Source organism: Protopterus annectens, chromosome 10.part0 (genome assembly GCF_019279795.1).
Source record: "Protopterus annectens isolate FY-2018-M chromosome 10.part0, PAN1.0, whole genome shotgun sequence".
In the NCBI taxonomy this organism is placed as follows: domain Eukaryota; kingdom Metazoa; phylum Chordata; order Ceratodontiformes; family Protopteridae; genus Protopterus; species Protopterus annectens.
Window position 1 is genome coordinate 800,867,906 of NC_056744.1, and position 16,218 is coordinate 800,884,123.

General features: G+C 38.5%; 1 protein-coding gene across 1 annotated transcript in view; it reads left to right on the forward strand.

Annotated features, from left to right (window-relative positions):
* HS2ST1 (heparan sulfate 2-O-sulfotransferase 1) overlaps nucleotides 1–16,218 on the forward strand; it is a 692,935-nt gene that overhangs the window by 67,158 nt on the left and 609,559 nt on the right. Inside the window, exon 2 of the mRNA XM_044086811.1 lies at nucleotides 11,501–11,733. Within this exon, the coding sequence (XP_043942746.1) occupies nucleotides 11,501–11,733 (233 nt within the window). The remainder of the gene's footprint in view (nucleotides 1–11,500; nucleotides 11,734–16,218) is intronic.

Below are 16,218 nucleotides of genomic sequence, written 5' to 3' on the forward strand. Positions count from 1 at the left end.
GATAAATCTAGATCACTGAGGTGGCTTCAGTACATTTATTTGTGATAACAGAGACCCAGGGTCATAACAGCTCCTTGGAGGGATGATGCCCAAGAATGAGGCGCAATTGCTAAATTAACAATTCTAGGAGAGGATCAGGAACACTTCAAGCATTTCCAAGGATGAGAACAGAAAATGACACCTACTAACATCTGATTATTTTAAGAGCATTATCAACAATTTGTAATGCTGCACTGAACAAGAAAGTTAAACCCATTTCAGCTTATGGTGGCATATATGCCATAGATAAGGGAGTTTTGAGATTTCCAGAGCACTGGTTAAAACATTTTGTGTATTTTAGAACCAAAATATTTCCAGTTGTAGGGAAGAAGCCTCTGAAGTGGTAGCTGTATTACATAGCATATATAGTAAATGGGGGAAAGAGACTGAAATTGTGAAAATTCGATTACATGTATCAAGATTTAGATACAAAATATTGCAAAATTAACGAAAACTCCAATGAGTGAGGTAGCAAAATGATCTGTGCAGGATAGAAATGTAGTAGTAGTAGTAGTGAAGCAAGAGGTTAAACAAACATTTGCTATTTCTACTATATCTGATATATTTTACTTGCAGAATTTTATATTTTGAATAACTCTGAGATGGGAAGGGTTTTAGTTTACTGAAATTAAAATTGTGTGGAAACCAGCAGCAAAGGAAGTAAATGATTGGCAATTTGAGACAGATGCAATCGGATATTTGAGACTTAAACATTTTCTTCTTGAGTAAAAATGTAATATTCATGGTAAGAAAAAGTATTGGCTGCAGGACTGTGATGAATTATCACTATATATTCTTGGATTTGTATAGGGAGTTAAAGAATGTATAATGTTATTTATGGAATTTTAAATGCGTTTTCTGAGTCCAGAACTTGTCATATTATGGATGTTGTTTGGAAATAGAGAAATAGACTTAAATGGTTGTAAGGTGACTTTTTGGTGAAGATTGTAGGGAGTAATTGTGGGTGAGCATCCCGTAATAAACAGTGGAAACAATATTGCTAGATGATACAAGAAATAATAAATACAAACTGTTATTTTCTGACATTAGTTAAGTTAGTCAGGGTTTTCAGTGTAGAAATTTTGTATGTTTTCTTTTTTTCCTCTTTTTTGCGTATCACACTGCCATTCAGTTTGAAGTTGAAATTTTCTGCAATGTTTGAGATTAGGAATGGCATGCTTATGCATTTTAGCATCTTGTGTAATACATTATTGGTGAAACTTTTTTTGTGAAATGTTACCTCTGCTGTTTGTCACCATGTACCTCTGCACGGTTTGTATCCAATTGGACAGGCACCAGATCAATTAGACCTGATCTCAGTTTAATGTCTCTCTATCTCAAAAGTACAACACACTATCAAGCTGCACTGTACCTGACTGTTGGAAAACAGAAGGGTATCTTACTAGAATACCAAATATGGCGGCGATCTGATTTTCTACCATCAAAAGCAAGCAGGATAATAAATTTTTCTCACATTACTTTTGTTTACTGTGCACTTATTTTTACTTCTCTATTAATAGTCGATAATCTAGTCTGTTTGGGACCTTCTGTTGGCATGTATTGGTAAATACTGGCGTACCTGTGGTGAAATGTAGCTGGAGTCATTAGTCTTAAGTTTTGGCTTATACCAGTGCCTGATAACATCAAGTTATATTGCCATCTGTATCCTATTAATTGTCCCTAAGGCTGCTTTACAGAAATGATTCTGAATTGGAGGTTTATGCCTTCATTTTGTCCTGGTTTTATTTGGTCCACACAGCATCTTTGTTCTGGATACAGAGGTATCAGCTGACCTCACTCGTCCTAACAAGTATTTAAGTTATGTCTCGTTATTTGTTGAACATATTATACCAGGAGTCTATTGTTTTTATTGAACTGCCAGTGATTGTCACACGTTCACTCAATGTCAATTTTTGTGATGTGCCGTTATTTTTTGCAGCTGCTCAAAATATGATTGTGAGCAATAAATATTAAGTTTTTTTAATTAGACGTTTTTGGTACAGTATTAGCTTGGCTGACATTTCAGTCATAGTTATATTTGGAATGTCTGCATTTTATTAAAGCTTTTACCAGTAAGCTAATGGTGCCCAGTTATCTTGTTTTGCACACTTACAATCTCTGTTTCCAAAAACATTTCTTTCATCACCTTAGCAAGTGGGCATGGAGATATGTTAATACAATATTTTAACTCAAGGGAAAAATGTTGCTTTTCTTAACAAGCATGCTGAGTGATGTGAAATATCACTTACAATCCAAAATCTTCAGTCAAATCTTGCATCTGGGAGCTTTTACACTGGACTTGAGTTGAGTATTCACGAAAAGTATGCTTCTCTGGAGTGGACCAATGTAGCCCACATAAATCTGTTGTTATTAGGGAATGAACTGTTGTAGACGCAGGCAAATTCTGAGCATATTCACCTCTGGTATACAGTTTTGCCATTTGACCAATGTCTCAATGCCAAACGAGTAAGAAATGTGACTAAATATTTTCATATTAAACGTTCCAGTATGTCCGCTTGTAGATGTATTTAGCATTTTACTGGAAAAGGACACCTATCATCTATTTATAAAATAAACAAAAAAATAAAAATCTACCATAAAGGAAACTTATGGGATTACTATAGAACAATTAATGGTCATATACCAAATGATAGAGACAAAAAACTTATCCTTCTCCATAAAACAAGTGTCTCTGTCATTACACTGGAAATTATTTACATGGCAGTTTATGCACAGATCCTAATTAACACCACACAAAATTGAGCTAATGTGTAAAAAAAAAAATTGGTTGTTGGAGTTGTAAATTAAAAATAAAAACAGACTGGCTACATGTTTTAGGAATGCCAGTTGTTCAAACCATATTGGGACAAAATTAATTACTTTTTACAAGCAGTATTCACTTATCTAAATCTTTGATTCTGTTTAATGGCCCTGTACCTGACTGTGTTCCAAGAGCAAAATATACAATTTTGGACCCTTTTAGCTACTGCAAGAAAGAATATAACAATGACATGGAAGTCGGAGTCTTCTACCTTCAAGCAATACAGAAGTATTATAACAACAGTATCACAGTTGAAAATGAGCACCGCCAAAAGAATTACATCATTGTATCTCACATTGCAAAAAGTAACTGAAATACTGGAGAGTAATGACTGTAGCAAGCTTTGATTTGAAAGTTCATAGAAACAGAAGAAGAATTATATGTAAACCATAAACACCCCCTGTAAATAGCTTTTCTGTTAGTTTTATTTATTTACCTGTTCAAATGTTGTATATATATTTTAATGTCATAAAAATTGTATAGTTCATTCTTTTTGTTTGAAAATGAACAAAAATATAAAAAAAAGGCTCTTGTCATACAAAAGCACTTATTCCTGACAACAGTCAAAGTTTTTTGACTGCGTTACACTTGATTTGTTTTGATTTTTTATTTTTCCAGTGTGTGGCCATTACCATCTGTGTTTTTATTTTACCTTAAGAAAATTTACTTGTGACCAGTTTTCTTCAACTAACCATTGATCATCTGTCTTGTTCCTCTAGTGGTTTTTCTGAGTTTGAGAAGAATTGGACTGGTGGTAGTGACTTATCAGGCCATGGATTTATGCTACTTTTTTGGGCTGTGGAACAGTGACAACTAAATTGACTTCTTACTAAATTTATCTTTTTCATTCTTTTATGACCCTTCTGATAAAGAGGACACCGCTAGTAATCTCAATAGAACTAGGAGGTCAGCAAATTCAAGAACTTAAGACAATTTGTACTAAACAGACTTGCAACCCGTGGCTAGGCTGGAAGTACATAATTCCATTGAACACCTAATATTAGCAATAACCCAACCTTTTACTGGTCATTGTTATATTCTTTCTTGCAGTAGCTAAAAGGGTCCAAAATTGTATATTTTGCTCTTGGAACACAGTCAGGTACAGGGCCATTAAACAGAATCAGAGATTTAGATAACTGAATATTGCTTGTAAAAAGTAATTAATTTTGTCTCAATATGGTTTGAACAACTGGCATTCATAAAACATTTAGCCAGTCTCCACACACAGAAACACAAAAACATTTGTGGAGGCTCTCAGTAATAATCTGCTCAAGCAACAGAGACCTCCAAAGCAGAAATGCAAGCAACCTCCACCCCCCAACACAACCCAAATGGCACATAACCCGCAGAATCAGTGTGCCACTCAACCACAGCCAGTAAGGCAAAAGAATGTACCCAACGCACTAGTCATAGGCAACTCTATAGTCAGGCACACTGATGTCCCACTCACCAGGCTAAACAAGGAGAAGGTTACTGTCAGATGCCTGTCAGGTGCCAGGATCCACCACATAACCCACTCACTCAGGTCACTCCACAACAAGTACAAATATGACTCTGTCATTGTCCATGTTGGTGTGAACGACCTGAGATGTACCTCCCTGGACTATATGAAATGAGACATGGAAGAGCTCTCCAATCTTGTAGCCCAGGCAGTTATGACCCTAGCCCTGAGTAGCATTCTGCCATCACCCAGAATGATGCCGCAGTACAAGGACAAAATGATTGACTTCAACAATTGGCTAAGCTTCTGGTGCCATTCTAAAAGGATCCAGTATCTGTCTGCCTGGGATGACATGGTCGACAGACCACGATACTTTGCCAGAGATGGCCTGCACCTGTCACCCCTGGGATTCCAGATACTGGCGAAGGTTCTTGCCACCCCTATAGTGCCTTTTTTAGGCAAGGTTCAAATGACAAATTCACCACTATAACAGGAATAGGCAAGGAAAAACTGAGGGTGATGCTACTCATTGCTAGAAGTCTAAATCTCAAAATGCACTCACTCGAGGCACTCCTTAAAATGGAGAACATCGATATCTGTGCAGTGAGTGAGACCTGGTTCAAGGCTGCAGAGAGCACCCTGCACTACCAGGCTATAACTCATACCACACTTTTCGGCCATGTAAGCTGGACCGGAACACCAAAGGCGGAGGTGTGTCCATATTCATTAAGGATATCCACACCTCCAGGCTAGTTGCTCAGCATAATGCAGCCGAGGTCATCCAAGTGCAACTAACTCTGGGCAAAACTGCAATCCAAATTGTAGCTTGCTACAGATCACCCACCATGCCCCAGGATTCCCACTCCTCTTTTCTTGATGTACTGGAAAATATTAGGGTTCAACCAAACACCCTAATAATAGGCGATTTCAACTACCCCACCATTAACTGGGAAAACTACTCATGTACCAACTCCTTCGCTCAATGCTTTCTGGAATTCATAAACTCCAATGCCCTGGATCAACTTATCCACACCCCCACCAGGGGCAACAATATTTTAGATCTAGTCATTACCAATATGAGTGACTGGTGTTCCACATCTGAAGTCAGCGCCTCATTGGTCCGATCCGACCATAAGCTAATTACCCTAGATGTCCACATCCTGCCTCCACCCCCCATTAAGGAAACCATAGTAAAAAATTTCTCCAAAGCCAACTTCATGCTTCTTAAGACAGAAGTGGTGAACTTCGTGACACCCATGCAGATGGACAGTACAGTTATAACTACTGAATCCTACACAATTGCACTTTATAAGCACTTACATGAGTGCATGGATCGTGCTATCCCAAACAGAACCAAGACGCTATCCTCCAAAAAAAGGAAGCCAATCTGGTGGTAAACTGTACAACAGAAGGAAGAAACTCTTGCAAAAGAGAGTAAAATCCCATGAGTGGAGGATCTCCCTGGTCAGCCTCAGTAAGAAGCTGCGATACCTGATGAAATCCCCCAAAGCTAGTTATGAAAACAAAATCGCCAATGATTCTAAAGACAACCACAAAGCATTCTGTAGCTATGTCAAGAATCTCAATGGCAACACTCAGATCTGCTCTAAGTTACAGCACAATGGCACTAAATATACAGACCCAACTGATATTGCCAACATCCTGACAGATAGGTTCAGTGCTAAATTTACCCCCCTCTCACCCCCTAAAGACCCCATCTCTATACCAGAAGAATGCAAAGTTCCTGTAATCACAGCTGCACAGGTAAAAACCACACTCTCCAAAGCCAAGAACACAGCATCCATGGGACCAGAAAACATCCCAGGCTGCGTTCTACACGAATTACAGAACGAACTGGCACCCCACCTAAGTACCATGTTCAATCATAGCCTCACCTCAGACTTTGTACCTGCTGAATGGTGCACAGCAACAGTTATCCCACTCCATAAGGGGGGAGCCACCACGGACCCCAGGAACTACTGCCCCATTAGCCTGACGAGCCTGGTCTGCAAGGCAATGGAACGTATCATCATGGAGCTTATAAACAAAGACATTGGTAATCTCCAAAGTCTGGATCCCACCCTGTTCGGGTTTGTAAAAGGCAGATCATGTCTCCTAAATCTGATAGACTTCTTTGAAGCAGTCACCAAAGCCATAGACAAGGGTAAGGTGGTTCACACAGCCTATCTAGATCTTGCCAAGGCTTTCGACACCATCCCGTACACTGGAATTATAGATAAACTCACTAAACTAGGTATAAATCCCTGTGTCACAAGATGGGTTGCCAGCTGGTTCACTGATAGAACCCACAGTGTGAAAGTAGCAGACTCCAAATCTGACTTCAGACCAGTGACAAGTGGAGTACTACAGGGTTCAGTCCTGGGTCCTCTCCTGTTTGGTATCTACTTCTCTAAAGTACAGGCTAACCACAGAAGGTCTTTGGCTAACGAAGTTCGCAGATGACTGCAAACTAGGAGCCATAATCGAAACTCCTAATGATGTGGACATCCTGTAAAAGGGCCTCACTGAGACAGATGCCTAGTGTCAAAGCCATGGCCTCAAGCTCAATGCCAAAAAGTGCATTGTCATCCCCTTTGGTAAAAACTCTACACCCATGAACTACAACATAGGCGGTAGTATACTTAACACCGAAAGTGTGATGAGACCTTGGGACACAGGTGGACAGTAGTCTCTCCTTTGATAATCACATCGCCACAGTAGTCAGGAAATCCTTCTACGTGGCACACCTCATCACAAAAGGTTTCTCATCCAGAAAAAAAGAGGTCATTGTTCCTCTCTACTCATCACTCATTAGACCTATTGTAGTGTACAACGCCCCTTTTGGTATGTACTTCACAAGACATCTACAACAACTGGAAAGGCCACAGAAATACCTCACAAAGAAGATTACCAGCCTCAAACAGATGCCCTACGCAGACCGTCTCAAAAAACTTCAGTTTTACTCTGTCGCATATCGCCTACTCAGAGGTGATCTCTGCCTAACATACAAAGCTATGTCAAACCCAGAGCAGTTGGACATGCTCCACTTAAAGAAATCCCACTCCCTCTGAGCTACATGCTCTAGGGACCTAAACCTTGTCACCACAATAAACAGAACATGCCGGAGGGATAGATTCCTGTCCCAGAGACTTCTCATACTCTGGAATAAACTACCTATCTGTATCAAACAAAGCTCCTCATTAGCACTCTTCAAGAAGAATCTTGATGATTGGATGGGAAATAGGAAATTCACCCCGGGGATCATCTCTGTGGCTCTGCTCGACAGTGGCACAGGAAAATAATTTTCTTGGGTGGCAAAAGCCAGGATACCTTTTTGGCTGGGCATGTATAGGCCCCAGGGCCGATAGCCTAGTACCTACCTATGAACAGGTTTTGTCTTACGAATTCGCCTTTCTCAATATCCTGTACAGAGCCAGCTATTGCCTTTAAAATGTGTTATCTTGTCTTTAGTTGTGCCCAAAATGTGTTTCAGAAGTTATTCCAGATTTTCATCTCTCCTGTTCTATTTTCTAAGTATCTGTTGTATCTTTTTAGAGTACACAAATTTCCTGAAGGACTGAGCTCCTTGTAACCGTTAGCTATTTGTTGTTTGCTGTAAGTGGTGATACAGCAATTCTAAACATAAGATGGCTGTAAGGAGTGGAGTCCATATACAACAGTCAAATGTTTGAAACCTCTCTCTACATTCAGCTGTCTTTGTGCATACATTGCAGGTTTCTTTTTGCTTAACTGCTGTTTGTGTCACACATTAGTAAAACATTCATTCATTCATTCATTCCTAAAATAGGTATTGATCAGTCTGTAGTTCTCCATTTGCTATTTGAATTACCTGCAAATTCAACAAATCCATCTTTGTCAGTAACATATTAGGGATTTCCATTTAGCTCATCCATTTTTAACATAAATCCTGAATGTGACAAACTGTTTCCTTCTTCACCTGTGACCAATAAAAGAAGGCATTTATGTCATTTTAGAAACTGTTATTTCTTGCAGCACAAGCTTTACACAAATTCGCTGTGCATATATCTTCATGAAAGGCATTTTGTCGTTGCTGTACTATAACAGCTCATCAGTTGTTTTGATTGACTGTGCTTATGTGGCATGAATGGATGTTATGTCGTGTAATTTTAACTTAATTTTACACTTCTGGTCCTTGGCAACAATTGTAGAGTTAGATGATTTAGTCTGTGAACCTATTTTTGCAGATGGCGTCAGGGTATCACTTCACCAGTGACAAAGATGGAGAGCCAAGGTCAAATTTTGATAATAGTTCGAGCCTTGTTTTATTTCAGAAAATGTGTATTGTCACATTTCCTTTTCCTGTCAATGCCTTAGGGTAATAGTATTAATGTTTTAATTGTCCCTGGTTATTTCTGGATTTGTCCCGGATTCTGTTGACATTTGTCCCTGATTTCTTGAGATCTATGTCCCTTATTATCAGAATCCGTATTCGTGAAGTACTTAGTTCTGTTTGTAACTCGTTTTCTTGGATATTTTATAACGGACTTGCTCGTGTCATTTCTTTAACAACAATCACATTCGTTTTTAAATCATGCCTTACTGTTTTTGGGATTGTACACATCTTTGTCTGATTTCTATAACTGATTTTCTTTGTTTTGTTTGTCCCTTTAATACATGACCTTAGTCTGTTTACCTGCTTTTTTGTACTTGCAGTAGTGTTGAAAGAGCACTCATTAGAATTATGTACTAATTTATTTGTAGTTACATTAAATAAATTCTGTCCTAGATTTATTTCACAATTCAGATTCTCCTCCTGGTACTGTTTATTTCTGTTTGCAATTTCTGTTGCTTCACTGACACTCTGGACCACTACTGAAGGGAAGGAATTCTGCATATCCTAATTTTGCATTTCATATTTATGTGCCTTAGATCTTTTTGTTGCTACCTTCATTTCGGTTTGGAGATGCCTGATTTTTTTCTAGCTACAGGTATGCAAATATTTTCCTCTGCCTTCCTTTTAATCCTAATTATAGAATCTGCATTTTCCAGCTCTTTCTGAAACCTGTCAGGAAATTATTCCATAAAATCTTTGGTATTTATGTAAATGTTTTAGTAGCCAGTCTTACTGATGCTATAAAGCTCATGGGTAACACATTATTTTGTTTGACTCATTAATCAGGTTAATCCATGATGTACAAGTACCTGTTTTCAGTGTTGACCCGGTAGATCTGTCAGTTTAACTGATTTGCTCAGAGACATGCAGCAGGTAAATAGTAACTGAAAGAATAAAGAATCAAATACAGGGCTACTGCACAAAGCTCATTAGCAGCTCCTAGCCTTAGTCCTCAGAGGTTTCTCCCCAGTTGGACTCACCAGATCATGAGCCTTTTTACCATATTTCTAGATTTGCTACCTTAAAATACCCATGTTCACATTTGCTGTATTTTTCTCTTTTCCCTTCATTATATATCTTCATCTTTCCTTCCAAGAACAGTTACTGCATTTGAGCTTGGTTTGTACTCTGCCAGTCTTACTACCTTTGTTTCTTTTTAATTGTCAAGCAAAACACTGTAGCACTTATGTTAATATGTGTAAAAAATAAAAACAAAAAAAAACAGATAACCATTTACTATGGATTGATTCATCTAAATATTTACAAATTAGGGGTAAGTTTGCCTTGGTTGATAGTCTGTTTTAAGATTAATGTATGGCAGACAAGAGCAGAGTGTGGTATATGACACCATCACCAGCAGGTGGTGGTGCTGCGGTAGCATTGTCGCATCACAGTAAGACGTTGTCCTGTTCGATTCTCAGCTAGAGTGTCTTCTGTGTGGAGACATGTGTGAATGGGCGTACCTTCGTTGAAGGTTGCGCGTCAGGGCCGGCAACTCGGCACGTAAAAATCTACTGCCAATCATTAGTGGACCGGAGTTCCGCTGTGGTGACCCCTAACTGGGAAAAGCCGAAAGACACAACAACAACCAGCAGGTACTGAATGCCATTAAAGGAATCTTGTTAGCAAGCTAATATTTCATTCCTGTGTCCGTGTGTGTGTGTGTGTGTGTGTGTGTGTGTGTGTGTACGTGCATGTGTGTGTGTGATGGTATGGGAAGATACTTGAAGTACTTTACCTATGGATGGTGGATGCAAATCAGTGGGAGACATTAAAACATGTTCACCTCATTCAAATGTCAAAAGAAGAGTAAGAAAGCTGAAAATCAGCTGTACTATGAAGGATAAGAAATGGGCAGTACAGATAAGCTAGGCAGTCCTGTCTGCTGACAGATTGTATATCCACGTAGCAAATGGCAGCTTCATTTATTATTTCTTCAAAATGTTGAATGCTTAGGGGAAACAAGCTTTTGGTAGGAAAGGTGTTGACATTTTTGACCTTTAGTAGCAAGTAAAGGGTAATTCTGTTCTTTCACAAAAGAAAAAAAAAAGAATTTAAAGAACCAGAAGAAAACCTGCATGTGCATTCTGGATTCTGGATTCTGGAAGCAGCAGTTCTTGCCATGTGCAAGAACTAGTGATACTGAAAACTTTACTTAAACATATCTAAACATAATTTTACTTGCAGTCTGTTTTTACTAAGCATTTCCTTGTATAATTAGAATCATGTGACATGCAGTCTTTTAAGTAATACGTAAACCAGGCTTATTTTCACTGTGTTCATTGTGTTTGTTAATGACTGGACGGTTTTATAAGTGCAGGAAAGTACATCAGAGTGTAACTTGTTTCCATCTTAATTTCTGTGCTGTTGCATGCTTTCTTTATGCCTTATTTATTTATTTACTACATATTTCATTTGTGCATCTGTATTCCGATCTCAGTATATTTTATTGTATCACTTTATTTTATTGGTGTTCACTGTGTCTGTTTTTTTTTTTTTTTTACTAGTGTTCATCAGCTGCTTTTACATTCAAGTTTTCTCCTGTTTTAGTTGCATTTTATTTAACTACATTATTTGTTTCCATTTCTTCTGTAATGCTTCTTGAAGTCCACATTTATCACAATTTTTTTCTTGCAATAACATTTGAAATACAGATTTCCATTGTCTAGGTAGCAGAAGATACTTGGTTTGACCAATGCTTACAGTGATATAATCCAATGCACACCTCTACATGCCATTGTTTTTGTTTTCTGGCAGAGACTAGTTTATTCTTAGGCTTTATGAGAAGTATGGTTGTTCTGAATTTTTATTGCTTTATTTGCAGAGAGGGCAATTGCAAGACACGAAGTTCGAGAAATTGAACAACGTCACTCAATGGATGGCACTCGACAAGATGGAGATGTAGATGATGATATAACCATTATCTACAACCGTGTCCCCAAAACTGCCAGCACCTCATTTACTAACATTGCCTATGATCTTTGTGCGAAAAACAAGTACAGTGTTCTTCATATCAACACAACCAAAAATAATCCTGTTCTATCCTTACAGGATCAGGTTAGTTGATTTAGTGTCTTTGAACATATGTCTGCAGAAATGTGAAGTTTAACAGTTACTGCTTTAAGTAATAGTGACACAGCACAGTATTGTTGGCTGAGCTGATGTTTCTAGGTATGAACTCATAAGTAATTAGGAATATAATACTAGACAAAAATGGTCCAGTAAGATTGAGTCCTAAGACATTAGCATAATTTTATCAAAACAGAGCATTCCATGTACTGAATGCCAGTATATGCTTTAAATGTGCATATCTATCAAAACTATGTTTGCTGTCATTTTTGTTTGCTGTGGAGTAGTATTTTGGAAGTGCAAGGCATGTTGCCCAGAACAAAAGTATTTATATAAAGTTAAATTGCCCCATGTTGAGATTCTGTGAGTTAGCAGCCAGAAAATCTAGGATTACAGCTAAAAGTCAAGCTGATGTATCTGGCCATAACATCTCTTAGCTTTTTTTTTTATATTTTTCAAGGTTTCATATTAATAACTGATGTACAAAGGCTCATGAGCTTGCTACGTTAACCATTTGGGGCACATGTTATTTCTTGGTGACCCTGTCTGCTCCCCAAATATGAATAACTGGTTATTGTATATACCTGTGTGGGAGGATTTAATTCATACTTTACACAGTGTGAATACTATGATGGCAAGGAAAAGCCTAGATTCAGGCAGCAGTTGCAAGACCTACCAGATAAAGCAGGACAACATGAGTAGGTGTTGATAATGGGAAAACTGAATGCTCATATCAGGACAGAAGGAGCATGTTATGACTGCCTGGGTCCTCATAGATGGAGTAACAGGAATATTGAAAGAAAAGCCCTTCTAAATGTCTGTCAAGGGAAATGGCTTGATGGTGGCCAGCACATGATTCACAAAGAGAGAGAGTCACAAGATCAAATACAAGAGTGGATAACATGCAACTTGAGTAGACTTTCCCCTGTAAGGAAAGGACATTGGGGGTAGAATCACAGACTGCAAAGTCATTCTTGAAACAGTTGGCCTACAACATGAACCACTGGTTACCATAATTACAAGCAGTGGTCAGAGAAGGCCTTAAGATCAACAGAGACTAAGCTGAAAACCTAGAATGTGGTAGGAGTGAAAACAGAAGATTTCAAAGAAATACTCAGAACTGTAGCACCACAGGAAGAAGAGGAAATGGCTGGCGATGAAGAGTGTCAGTGTTTCAAAACAGCATGTGTATAGACTATAGAAAAGATGTGGGATCAGACAGATGTGGAAATAAGGTGCATATGGAGCGCTGGTAGTGGAAGGACTTCTGAATTCCACTATCATCTTTCTATATGTACCTTATTTCTACACCTTGGAAAAAATGGAGATAAAAAGACAGACCAGGTTAAGAAGGAATGCAGGTTGACTAGCAAAGAGTCTAAGAGAGAGTTGCAGTACCAGAGAACAATGCATCAGAGGCACTCTACCAGCTTCTGGAAAGTAATTCAGGAAAAAACACACAGAAACTGTATCAAGTTGCAAGACAAAGACAGAAAGATAAAGATAGTTATCAGACATGATTCATAAGGTATTCCAGCAACAATCTGGTCACCAGAAGAGCAGATATAAGGTCTTCTTTCAGGAGCTTCTGAATGTAAGAAACCCCACAGAAGCTGTATTGCCCCTTACACAGCCTATGATCGAGGAGGAGGAGGAAGACTCCAACTTAGAAGAACTAAGAACAGCTCTAAGTAAAATGAAGCCATGGAAAGCAGCAGGCTGATATGAGATCACAGCAGATGTAATGAAGATGTTGGGTGAGTTAGTAGAGAAGTTGCTCTTTAGCGTACTCATAGCAGTTTGGACAGAAAGACCTATCTAGTATGACTGGAGAATAAGCATTCTAGTGTCAGTGTACAAAAACAAAGGGAACGGTCATAAATGTGAGAACAGCAGAGGTATCAAATACCTGTCACACTGCATAAACATACTATTGTGGGTGCTTGATAAATGAATAAGGAAAGTAGTAAACTATAAGCTGAGAGATGAGCAATTTGGATTCAGATCATGATGCAGCACAACCAACCAGATATTTTCCAGTAAGACATAGTGAAAAAGAAGCTGGAGATGAGACGAATGTCCAACTGGCCATTCCCATTCTGGGATAGAGCATTTGAGTCCTGTGATGGTCCAAAGTCCCATAATACTGTTAGGATTAGTGTAGTCCATGCACAATGATCCCAGTGACGTAAGTTCAGTCAGTATTTCAACAAACAGAAAGAAGGGTTCCCATTAGTGGTGGGTGTGCATCAGGGTTCAGATCTGAGCCCAGTGCTGTCATACTGACGGACTATATTAGCAAACACATAGGATGGGATAGAGTAACAAAACTGCTGTATATAGAAGATGTGACATTACAAGCAACTTCAATTTTGCATTTAAAATTTCCTATCATTTGTTGAAGGTACATGGGATAAAACTTAGTACAGACAAGACAATTGTCATTACAATAAATGAGAGAAATCGGAGGAGGCTGAAAATGTGAGTTAGAAGGGAAAATAATGGAACAAGTTAACAGTTTAAATGTCTGTAATGTTTGAAAAGAGGGGAAGCTTAAAAGAGGAGGTTAAAGATAGAATCAGAGGTGCTGCTGCCAAGTAGCAAATAGTGTCAGGGGTAGTGTGCAACAGAAAAATGCCAAAGAAGCCGAACAGTGACATATACAAAACAGTGGTGGAGCCAGTGTTTCTGTATGTCTCAGAAAGCTGGGTAGTGATGACAGAGCAGTTATGGAAGCTTGAGGTGATAAAAGATGAACTACCTGTGATGGGTGGCAGGATGCACACTGCGGGACAGATGTAGAAATAATGACATCAGTGCAGAAGCCAAAGCAGCTGCAGTTGCAGAGGTCAAAAAGAACAAATTACAGTGCTTCCGGCATATGTTTAGGAAAGCAGATGATTATGTGGTGAGAAAGATTTGGGAAAACTGCTGTCAAAAGGAAACAAGGATGTCTAGTAAAGAGGTGGATGGATTATGTGGAAGAAGACCTACATATACCTCTCAACTGTCCAGATTTTTGCCTCATATTTTTGCTCTGTTCCTTGTAACATTTTGGTTTTCTTACAAATTATTTGCAAATTCTTCAGGAATGAAGTCAGAAAATATTTGCAGAGACTTGAATTTCAAACTTCACACCCTTAAGAAAATTTATGCTAATGCAAAACCTGTTATTTTAGCAACTTTCTAGGTATGTAAGAGCAGTATCTAAAAATGTTCCTATTTTTGGACCTTTGTCCCACTATTATTTATGGTTTGTCTAGATTTCTTGCTCTAAGAGATTGAGAGGTGTGGACTTGAGACAGTCAGGCCTGACTGTTGAAGAAGGTAGGAGAGTAGCAGCGAATCTAGTGAGCTGCTGACAGTTGACGCAATACCCTGATCCCATTTATAAAAATTGCAAAAAAAGAGTTGATGATGATACTGTTTGTTATTACAATTGTGGTGCATTTCATTTTATTCCTATTTGCACCAAGTTTTAGGTCCCTTTTTGATGAAGATACAGATTTGTATGTAGCATTCAACATGCAACTTTGTTTGGTCTCCTTGTTAGAACTGATTTATGTTGCATATTAATATATGGTGACTTTTCAGTATGTCTTTAGTTACTTGTCTTCCCTTAAGAAAAAAAAAAAGAAAATCTTAGCATTGTTCTTGTTAATTGTCTTTATTGAAAGAAGGTTTGTGAGGGAATGAAGCCCACTTCCAGTTCAGTGTCTGTTTTGGCATCTGTCCTTTACTTATACAGTCAGATCTAACATTATACATGACACACACTGACATAAAGAGAACGTATTTAGGTATGAGTATTTACCTACATTTTAGGAACTTATCTTTCATTGGGTTTCGGAGTTACCAATGCACGTCCATCAGTTCATAGACAAGTTTTCATGCTACATGGATAAACTTTATTTCCTTGTTTGTTTCTGTTTGCAGTGTACTCTCTGTGTAGGTGCAAAAATGAGTGGACAATGAAATATCTCTTACCAGACAGATACATGATCCAGAAGAAAACAACAGGATACCTCTGCTTAGCGCTCCCTTTGATTGCTGTATAATTTGAAGAGTTCAGGTGTAGGCTGGAAAGGCAGTTAGGTTCACTTCTGTGTTATTAACTAGCAGTACTGAATTTGGATGCATATGTGCTTTGAGAAATAGTAGGGGTATGTCCCATCATGAAAAAGTTATTGTTGGTCAGCTTTAGTGCATTTTGTGAAAGCTTACAATGATTAAGAATGCTGGACCATGAAATGACCTATACATACGCAGATAGCACCATAATTGTGCTTACCAACTCATAGTCTGTTAAGGAATTTTAGAGCGACAGCAAGATGTGTGGTTTCCTGTTTTTGCAAAACCTTTTACCACCAGTGATAGTTTGGTCAGATACGTGGTGTAGAGGGCTAAAACCTTGACTACACTGCAGATGTCCTGAGTTAAAATAGTGATTTAGCCACCCGTCAGGAGAGGATG